At 39.5% G+C, this 11,349-nt stretch overlaps 1 protein-coding gene across 2 annotated transcripts in view; it reads right to left on the bottom strand.

Moving 5' to 3' along the window:
- Window positions 1–5,522: 5,522 nt before the first annotated feature.
- The window catches only part of wwc1 (WW and C2 domain containing 1), a 49,456-nt gene continuing 43,629 nt past the window's right edge, over window positions 5,523–11,349 (bottom strand). For both annotated transcript variants that reach the window (XM_056408783.1, XM_056408775.1), the window contains one exon: window positions 5,523–10,859. In XM_056408783.1, coding sequence (XP_056264758.1) covers window positions 10,793–10,859 — 67 coding nt within the window. In that variant the 3' untranslated portion in view covers window positions 5,523–10,792. The remainder of the gene's footprint in view (window positions 10,860–11,349) is intronic.

The raw sequence follows: 11,349 nt of genomic DNA, 5'->3' as shown, positions 1-11,349 counted from the left end.
TCTGCAATTACTCATACAAGATTGATCTTTGTAAAACTGGAACAGACAAAACAAAGAGAAACATACCACATCAAACAATGTGGCACATGGATAGCATGACACCGAGAGCTATTGTTAGCATAGTTTAGCTGCTCTGTTCTAGCTGTGAATTATTGTGACATTTATAAAAATGAATTAATAAATTCAACATACTATCGAAATTGTCTAAATGGCATTTATAAAAGAGATCTCTCTCTCTCTCTCTATTTCTATCTCTCTCTCTCTCTCAAACATGAGGTCAGTAAACAGCTGGACGAGGCTTTGAAATCACGGATTTCGGGAATTTGTGTTTGTTTATTTTTTTTTAGGAAACGTCGGACCAGTTGTGACGTTATATTTTCAGTTGTGGTTAATTTATCACCAAATAACGTCAGGGGACAAACACCGTCATGACTCATGACCTGTGTGTCTGATGCTGCGGGTCAGAGGAGAAGGAGGTGCACCCGTTTGGTGGCGCGAGGAGCACTGCGCGGAGGAGGAAGTGGAGGAGGAGGAGGGAGGGGCGCGCGGCGGGGGCGCGGCTGGGGCTCGTGAGCGCCGCGGAGCATGTCGGGGCGAAATTCTCATAAGAACTCCAATAAATGCCCCGACAGATATCCAAACACATTTGGGAGGACTTGATGACAGAGACTATTTTTTATTCTTAAATACTTATTAATGAAGAAAAAAAGTGGGCTCCAGCAAAAAGGGCACTTTTCTCATCCAGGGCAAAAGGGCTGGTGCTTGAGCACCACTAGGGGTCTATCTGTGCACGTGCCTGGTGTACGTGCTGATCTGGAGTCAGTTTGGTAGGATTTGGGTATAAATAAATTATTTCATTTAAAATATTGATTTTTATTTAAAGATATTCATGTAATTTGCATGCAAAATGGGTCTACCCGAACCAGCGGACAAAAAATCCAAACCGCGGCAACACTTCAAAACCGCGGACCTGGCAACACTGGTCGTCTCTCGCTCAAAGGGGAACATACGGGGTCTCTTTGCCTCGTGTCCAGGGGGGAAACAGCGCCCCCAAAGACTAAAGATGTAAAAAAAGGACAGCGCCACCTCACGTTCACTGTGCAGCAACAATAACACGTAATGAGGCCACACTATACAAATATATACAAATAAACATTGTATATATATTTATGAATGTATATATATATATAAAATAAATATATATTTATATAATATATATATGTATATAATATACATATATAATAGGGCTGTGAAACGATTAAAATTTTTAATCGGATTAATCACAGGTTTTTGTGGATTAATCATGATTAATCACATATTACCGATATTCTCGTTATATTTTGTGAGAACATAGAGATTTATGACAAAAGACGGATATATACATTTATACATTCTTCTATACAATGGTGCTGCAACTCAGCAGTTATTTAGCAGTTTTCTTCCATATGGAACATTAATACATCTTCATCCTAAACAGAATGTTTAACCCTCCTGTTACCTTTCAGGTCAATTTGACCCCATTCAATGTTTAATGTCGGTGTTCTTTGGGGTCAATTTGACCCCAGGCTGTTTTTCACTGTCAAACATAAGAAATATCAACTTTTTTTTTTATTTAAAGGGCTATTTAGGTAGTCAACAAACAAACATAAAGTACCTCACACTTAAACTTGGGAAGCAATATTAATTCTAATAATTTTCTGGAGGTTTTAATTGCTGGGGTCAAATTGACCCCGAGGGTAAAATATGTTCGTAAATGTAAAGGTAACAGGAGGGTGAAACAGAGCATGTTTCTCTTGTTTGTCAACCATTAACTCCACCATGATACAATCTAAAGGTGGACAGATTGACAAGTGACTTTTTTTTTGCTCGGTCCCGATGCGCGCGCACGGAGCTCTGTGGCACCGCCAGACGGAGATCGATAAGTGAGACAGAAATGACATGCTGCTGTGGAGATACGATCAACAACAGACGTTTAGTTTAATAAAAGAACAAAGACGTGCTATAGAGAACATGTCAGGGGGCGGGCCAATCTTTTTAATGTCATGCGATCTACCGACACTACGCCGCGATCGACTGACAGGTCGCGATCGACGTGTTGAGACCCTGATCTACAGGAAGTAAAAGTCGTAACAAGGTTTCCGGAGGTGAACCTGCGGAAGGATCATTACCGATGAACAGACCGTCTGCATGAGAGCGGACAGAGTTCAGGTTGAAGTGGTGTATTGGAAGCTCATTTTGCAAGTGACTTTTTTTTCGTCCCGACGACCAACAACAGACGGATTGGAAGCTCATTCTGCGCATGCGTTAAATGTGTTAAAAAAAAAAAACTAGTTAAACCTGTAATTGGATTAACTGAGTTAACGCGTTATTTTTCACAGCACTAATATATAAGTATATATATAAATATATATGTATAGTATATACATATTTATATATACATATATATATGTATATTATATTAATATATATGTATATTATATTATATCTATCTATAAATAACTGCACTAGGCGACACTTACTTTATTGGTAAATATTTGACTTTTTGCTGCACTAAACATGACAGCTATGGTTTCATTTAAAACATGTTTTATGATAAGCTTATAAAAAATACCCCACATTGCTGAAAATCAAACCTGTAACAGTATTTTCATCACTTTTTGGGGGCATTCACAAACCTTACAATAACAATTAGAACCCCTTCTTAGATTGACCTTGTGACCCTTTGGAGGCCTGCTCTGTAAATCGAGAATCACTGGACTAAACGTGCAACCTGCACATAAAGAACTTTACTGAAAAAAAGTAGAGTTGTATAGTGTAGTATTTATTTTTAATAAATGTATATATATATAATATATGTACATATATAATATACATATTAATATTAGGGCTGTCAATCGATTAAAAAAAACTAATTGCACATTTTGAAATTCATTAATCAGCTCTCTATATAATGAGGCAGTTTTCCAGGCCGTATTCTCTGGTTCTCTGACTGACAGGTTGCTAATGAGCCTCACCTGTGAGGTGGGTCGGTCCTTTGTGATTTACTGAGTGTTCATTGGTTGTTTTTTTCGCAAAATGTTGACAGACAAACGAATACTGTAGTAATTACCCATTTAAACTAATATTATTCATAAAGACAAGCCAATGAGTTCCTGTTGATGTTGACCACGTTACACACACAACAATATACATTAAATACGTCCCATTCAATACTAACCTTACGGTGCTCACAACACACAGTGTTACAATGCTAACCAACACAAGTAAAGTAAACTATAGAAGCAGTTGACCAACATATACAACTGAGAACCGTTCATTAAGTAACTTCATTGACAAAATGCGGCGTACTTACGTGTAACCGTTTGTCCGAAAAAGAGTCGCGAAAAGACGCTGCGCGAGGCTCAGGTGTGCGTGTGCTGCTCAGGGTTGCCAGGTCTGTGTGACAAAACCACCCCAATGGCCAATAAAACCAGCCCAAAAACCAGCCCAATATCAGAACTCAACCTGTTGCTTTGTCTTTAGGCTTTCTCTTCCTTTTCTCTCTTCCTCCCTGCCTGGACAACATGAATGTACTGTTTTTAGGTGCGTTAAGGTGCGTGTGTGTTTGTGGGCGTGTCCCATGTCCATGTGTGTACGTGCTGATCTGGAGTCAGTTTGGTAGGATTTGGGTATAAATACATTATTTCATTTAAAATATGGATTTTTATTTAAAGATATTCATGTAATTTGCATGCAAAATAGGTCTACCCGAACCAGCGGACAAAGAATTCAACCCGCGGCAACACTTCAAAACCGCGGACCTGGCAACACTGGTCGCCTCTCACTCAAAGGGGAACATACGAGTTCTCTTTGCCTCGTGTCCAGGGGGGAAACAGCGCCCCCAAAGACTTGTGGCCAAAGATATATCGCATCGGAACTACCATAGAGAAGTCTTTGAAGCGAGCATTGTGACGTCACGGCACAGAACCAGTTAGAACTGGTGGGTTGAGTGACGTCACAATGCTCGCTTCAAAGACTGTGTCGCCTGTGACGTCACGGAGCAGCGAATCAGAGTATGTAATACGAGTGATTTCCAGCAGACGGCACTGCTCCTTCATTGAAAGGAGTGGGGCGGATCTGTGAGTCCCATAGAAGGCAGTAGGAGAACGTTCTAGGGATTTGCCTGCCCTCCCCTGAGTGTCGGCCATTGCCGCCACACGGGGGGGGTTTGTAGGCAATTTTCCTACACTTTCCCGGGTGTAGAATTACCTACACCTTCTGCAGGTGTGGGGGGGGTTCGGTTTGATTCACCTCGTGTGTCTCTGCCATAAGAATCCCTCACACCACCCCCCTGGTAGGGGGGTTTGGTGAGATTCACAGAATGGTTGATGGGATTTGTGAATATATATATATATATATATATATATATATATATATATAATTCTAAAATGAAAAAAATAAATAATATAAAACAAATTAAATGAATAACAAACTAATTAAATACAGTCTAAATATATATATATATATATATATATATATATATGTATATGTATATATATATATGTATATAAAACAGTTGAATTCTAAAATAAAAAATAATTAATATAAAACCAATGAAATGAACATGTGAATCCCATATAAGTATATATGTACATGCATACATAATTATTACATTATTATACATATAATAAAACAACCATATAAAAAAACAAGACAAATGAACACAACGATAGTGCAAGCGGTGTGTTCATTTGTCTGTTGTTTTTATTATATGGTTATTGTATGTTAGCATCTGTCATGATGTGGGTCCGTCACACTCGACAGTTTTTGGCAAAAATAAATCAAATGTGTTGTTGTTTCTAACAGCCCCTGGGACGATGCACTCACGGATTCATTGACTTTCCCAATGAATCCAACGTACCAGAAAGGGACAGAAGGAAGCTGTGAGACTAAGCTGAGAAATGTTGAAGATACCTTTTTAACGATAAATAATTCCACTTTGCAAATATCATAGCCATATATACATACATATGTATATATATACAAATATATAAATATATTTACATAATATATTCATCAATTATATTTATACAAATATATGTAATATAATATATACATATATGTATATATATACATATATTATAAACCAAATATATTATATAAATATATACATAATATATATATATATTATATATTTGTACATATATAATTGTGTATATATATATGTTACTTATAATATAGTACTTTTACTTAATTAAATAAATGATGTAGTGGCTGTAGACAGCATGTCATCAATTTTCACTCGTAAGATCTCCATCTATTGTTTCTCAGACAGACATTAGCCGCTTGTTTTGATTAGCATACAGTGTGTTGCATGTATGCCAACACTCACTATTTACATCACAGGTTGGGAAATTATCAAACAGCCCTGGTTATCCTGAAAAATAAAATGAGACCCCCACTTCAAGGTCAAAAGGGACTTTGAGGCAGGTGAATCAAAAAAGAACAGACAGACATTTCTGGACCCACAAAACATAAAAATAGAAGAGAATAACTTTTTTTTAATTTGTTGTGAAACTACAAAACATATTGTTTGGTTGTTGTTTTTTGTGCTTGTGAAATATTTACAAATCTGGTTGATAGTACAGTGTCTGAGAATACAATTCACAGCTTTTCGGGACTCTTGCGATACAAAGAAAAACAGGAAAAGCAAACCCAAATCACAAAGTGCAATAAATACATGCTGCATGTTTCTCATAGCCGCCTCCACACACGTCACCAGGTGTTTCACCAGTCGTAATACAAACAGATTAATTAGGGAAAAACAATAATCACATGAGGAAGAAAAAAAATGTAAATACATTTGAACTTAAAAAAGAAAAAGAAAATTATTATATCACAACCTACATGATGAAAACAGAATTATTTGTGACTAACATCATTTGTTTTTCTCTGAACGTTTAAGACTTTCTTACATTCTTTCATCCAGATGTTACATATAAATGAGTTTATTATTTCGTTTTTGATTTCGAGGTTAAAACAACATTCGGGTCGATCATGACAGAAGATCAATAGACTTCAAAAACAGAGTGTTCCTACACAGAGAGACTCCTATTGGTTAAAACGACTCGCTCTACAGTGGAGGAAAACAACAACAACAACAACAACAAACTGTTCACATTCGCAAAAAATCAATGCAGACGCTTCTCAACATTTCCAGCTTCTTTCAAGATCACATCTAGCGCCGTGTTTGGACATTTAAGACCAAAAAAAGGAAAGAAAATAGTCGAAGTGTTGCTTTCCAAAAGACAATCACTCACAGACGCACACACAGGCTTTCGTTCACCTGTGTCCCCACTACAGTAAACAGATAATTAAATAAAAACTCAGTCCTGTCAGAGCTGCATTCACACACTGCCGTCACGTGACCCCGCGACCTCAGTCTGAGCAGTCGGGTCGAAACTCGCGCACGTCTTTTCACGTCGGCCGTGTTTCGCCGAGGCCTCGAGGGGCGCCGCACACCGTGAACCGAGGGAGAACGACAAACCTGTGTGCGCTGACAAAGAGCGGGAATCAGTCACGAGTCTGAGCTGCTCGATAAAGTTACGATTAACCCTTTGAGGATGCATAATTACCTCCGAGGACTCTGACCTCGACCTCTAAATGTGTTTAAAAGCAGATCGAGAGCGACACTCTCGTTAATTAACTGAAACGGTTAAAAAATAACGTAAAGTGAGCCGTAACTTCTACTTTTAAAGAGTTGAAGACGTTCAGGTTTTGATGGAATTGTGTGAATACAATTAAACGGCACGTCTGCTGCTGAGGTCAGAGGTGAAGGTGGCGTTAAATGATGTAGACAAACGTGAGGATATCAGAACCAGAACCACTAACTATGACATCATTCAACTGTGTGTTTATTAATTTCTTTGTGTTGTGTTTTATAAAATGAAGAAATTAATAAAGACACAGTTGAATCCTCTTTGACAGCGGTTCTCAAATGGGGGTACGTGAAGGCACTCTAGATGAGATTTGTAAAACATATATTTCAAATGAACGTCGATTAAAAAAAATATTTCAAAATAAAACAGAAGTGTAAGCTCACAGAATTGTATATATTCTATATTAAATCGGACACTGATGGCACAGCGCTGTGTATTTTACCAAAAAATGGCTAGTTATCGGGTATTGGGTTGCAAAAAATATTTCACAGGGGGTAAATCACAAAAAAAGGTTCAGAACCACTGCTCTATGATAGCAATACAAATCAACTTTAAAAAAACAGACTTTATGGCAGTTCAACTGTCTTGAATTGCATAAAGTTGTAGACATTTACTCCAAGTCACGTTACGCTCCAATGCACTTTTACTCCGCCGAGGACATATTGTGCTTTATTCTGTAGGTTCTGTGTGTGTGTGTGTGTGTGTGTGTGTGTGTGTGAATCTTTGGTATTGATCTTGTGCGCTCGTGGTTCAGTTCAGACGTGCGACTGCTCAGACCGACGGGAGCATCGAGCGCTCGGCTCCAGCAGAGTGAACGTCCTCACAGCTCTCAGATCAGTTCCCATCAGGGTCTCATCTTATTTCTTTTCTCTTTTTTTGGAGTCGAGGTCGTGAACAGCTGCAGTGTTGTGGGATTATTTACGTATTTGTGCGATATTCACCATTCTCTGTGCTATAAATTCCCGCTTTGTGTTTTTTTGGTGTGTGGATTTCAAACATTGACCTAAATCAGAAAAACAATGCGGATACAACATGCGGGGAGATTGAGGAACACCGGAAGGATTCAAGAAAGTTAAAAAAAGAAAGAAAAAAGAAAGTGGAGAAAATGGGTCAAAATAATCTTCCTCACACACGCACACAAACACACACACACACACACACACACTGAAGGCAACACAAACACAGGTCAGAAAAAAAGAAGACATTTGGAGCTCTCCAGGTCTCCACTGGATCTGATCTACAGTTCAAGCATCAACTACAAACAGGGAGGAGAGAAACATCTGGAATGACAGCAGCTGAGGTTTTTGATGATGATGATGATGACGCGAAGGGTTCGTGTCACGTGACGTACCCGAAACACACGATTAGCACGGTGACCCAGCAAGAAGCCGAACGTTGACGATGACCTCGGCACATCTCAGCTTTTTAAAATAATTTCGTCTTTGTTTATTGACCAGCGCGAGAACGAAGTGGGCGGGACCTGACGGCCTGTGACGGACAGGTCACAGGGGCGGGACCACGACTCGACGTCAGCGGCGAGAGATTGTGGCGAGGACATAGAGGGTTTGGCACTTTTTATACGAGTGATGCTCCAGGTTTTGGTTCTGATCCACTGCTTTCTGCCATTTTGTTGTAGTTTTCTAGTTGTGCTTGTAGTTCTTTTTCTTTTCCTTAATGTCCGACTAACAGTGATTGAGAACCAACATGTTTTCACTCTGCGATACTAGATGCTATTTTTAATTATTCAGCGTTCGAAATTGTCTTCTTCCTACTTTTCTTCTACTTCAGTTAGTCATTTACGACATGTCCCAGAATGCACCTTGTTGCAGTCCTTGTTTGTGTCGTTTAGTTTCTGTCAGTTAAATGTGTCTTTGGGCTGCGGTCACTAAACCTTATGTAGATGAAATATGAGAAGAAACTGGTCATCAAAACGAGGTAGTGAGTATTTCCAGTTCTTATTCGGTTGTCGCTGCAATGCATTCTGGTCTATTTCCTACTGCAATGCATTCTGGTCTATTTCCTACTGCAATGCATTCTGGTCTATTTCCTACTGCAATGCATTCTGGTCTATTTCCTACTCCTGTGGTTGTTTAATTTGGCCTCTGCGCGTCTCCTCTGATGCGAAAGTCGGTTTAAAAGGGAAACTCAACATCACCAACTGGTCATTATCAATGTTAAAAGAGGATAACAAATAAATAAAAATTAAGTTCATAAACATGGAGGTAAATCACCATAAAGAGTTTCTGAAAACAACTCAAATAAAGCACCGCGGACGACGTCTAGAAGACCAACATTGTTGGTTTGATGTAGGAAAACCCCTAGCAATAAAACCCCATTATTTTATCTGACATTATTATAGTGATTACTTGCAGGCTGCTGTTAACGTGTCATTAATTGTGGCATGGAGGGCAAAAAAATATATGGAGGATCTAAAATAAAAAAGCAGGTAATTAATTGTGTTGGCCTCTTGAGGGCAGCACAACAACACCGTCACCGCCACGCTCTGGTACGATAAGAACCGTCGGTTAGAGCAGCTTCAAAGCCACGGTCATGCGTCGGGCTTCGCTGGGGCGCCGTGCTAATGATCACAGAGCATCAGGTATGTGTCCAGAGAATCAGTTATGTGTCCAGAGACTGTTATGTATCCAGAGCATCAGTTATGTGTCCAGAGACTCAGTTATGTGTCCAGAGACTCAGTTATGTGTCCAGAGACTCAGTTATGTGTCCAGAGCATCAGTTATGTGTCCAGAGCATCAGTTATGTGTCCAGAGACTCAGTTACGTGTCCAGAGACTCAGTTATGTGTCCAGAGCATCAGTTATGTGTCCAGAGACTCAGTTATGTGTCCAGAGACTCAGTTATGTGTCCAGAGCATCAGTTATGTGTCCAGAGCATCAGTTATGTGTCCAGAGACTCAGTTATGTGTCCAGAGACTCAGTTATGTGTCCAGAGCATCCAGTTCAGAGGAAACGTCCAACATTAAAACCTCGCTGCACAAGGTGATCCAAGAACTCAAATAGTTGCTAATACTTAGCAGTCGTAAAAAATACATTTGATCTTCACTTCCTGTGTGTGTGTGTGAGTGTTTCAACAATCATCAGTCATTCCAGCGCATTCGAGGCAAATGTTTTTGGATTTCTTTCTTACATTTTCCAAAAACCCACATTAATTATCTTTAAAAAAATGTTTTAACCCAAGTCACTTAGAGTGCAGACTATCCGATCATCTACCTGAATGTTAGTGGGAGTTGGTGTCGTTTCTATACTTTGCAGAGTGTGTGTGTGTGTATGTATGAATGTGTGTGTGTGTGTGTGTGTGACTGGTGTGAGACAATCATGGTGACTTTTTTCTTTCTTCTTTTGACCTGAAAGTGAGAAACACCTCGAATCATCCGATCCAGTTCAGACAACGCTTGTAAAGTCCAGTTTGGCCGCTGCTCAGAAAGCATGCTGCTGCTGCTGATGATGATGAAGATGATGACGACGATGATGCTGAACCATCAATAGTGAACACATTTTTAAAAAACACACACACACATTACTCGAAGGGCGATATTAAACGTCTCGTAACTTTATATATTTATTGTGTTTTATCATCAGCTTAAGTTGCTCATGTCGCTTCAGTACCATTGTTTTGTGCTATGTACAAATATATTCCTTTGTGTCAGCTTAGTACAAAACTCTTTGTGTGCACACGTGTGGCGGTGTGACTTTGTGCTGGAATGATTCTACACACCCAGGAAGTTAGTAACAGAAACACAACGCTAGAGACAGAGTGGAGGAGAGAGGGAAATAATAATAATAATAATAATAATAATAATACAAAATAAAAAAAGGCTCTAGCTATCACTAATTTACAAACAAAGACTATCCACATTAGAAACGCTGAGCTCTTTAAAAAGAAAAAAGAAGAAGAAAAAAAACGTGTTTCTTCACGTTTCCGAGTGTTTTCTCTACGAAACGTTCTATTGTTGTTGTTTTTATTCTTCATAACACCGCCAAACTTGTTGCTTCATTTGTATGGGAACAGCAGGTTAAGACTCAAAGGGGGGAGGGTGGGGTCGGGGTGGGGGGGGGAATACTTTGAAATGCTTCTCTACACGTCGTGAGCCGGCAGGTCGGGGATGCTGCTCTTTACTCGTGTGAAGAACGCCATCTTCTCTCTGAAATCACACAGGAAACGGATGAACAATAATAATAATCATAATAATAATAATGTACACTTTTTATTGATCCCACAGTGGGGAAATTCTCCTCTGCATTTGACCCATCCTGAGTTATTAAGGAGCAGTGGGCTGCAGCGAAACGCCCGGGGAGCAACTGGGGCTTCAGTGCCTTGCTCAAGGGCACTTCAACATGCGACGATGGGGAGAGCGGGGATCGAACCGGCCACCTTGCGGTTACGGAGCGACCGCTCTCCCCCGTGAGCTTCAGCCGACCCAAACGCCTCGAGACGGTTCAGCGTCGAAGTAGTTGGACGAGATGCTTCTGGGAATTTGCATATGAATAAAGTTTAGATATTTACTGTCCATTTCAATCGTGGTTTGAAATAATTTGTCGCAGAGAGAAATAAAGAAAAAATGCTAATATTTGTTCTTTATGCAAGCGGGGAGAGTTTTGGGCTTTTTCATTTCTCTCAGTGTGACTGTTTAC

This window comes from Pseudoliparis swirei, chromosome 3 (assembly GCF_029220125.1).
Source record: "Pseudoliparis swirei isolate HS2019 ecotype Mariana Trench chromosome 3, NWPU_hadal_v1, whole genome shotgun sequence".
Classification (NCBI taxonomy): Eukaryota; Metazoa; Chordata; class Actinopteri; order Perciformes; family Liparidae; genus Pseudoliparis; species Pseudoliparis swirei.
The sequence above is the reverse complement of the archived record's forward strand: the minus strand, read 5'-3'. Positions and strand labels throughout refer to the sequence as shown.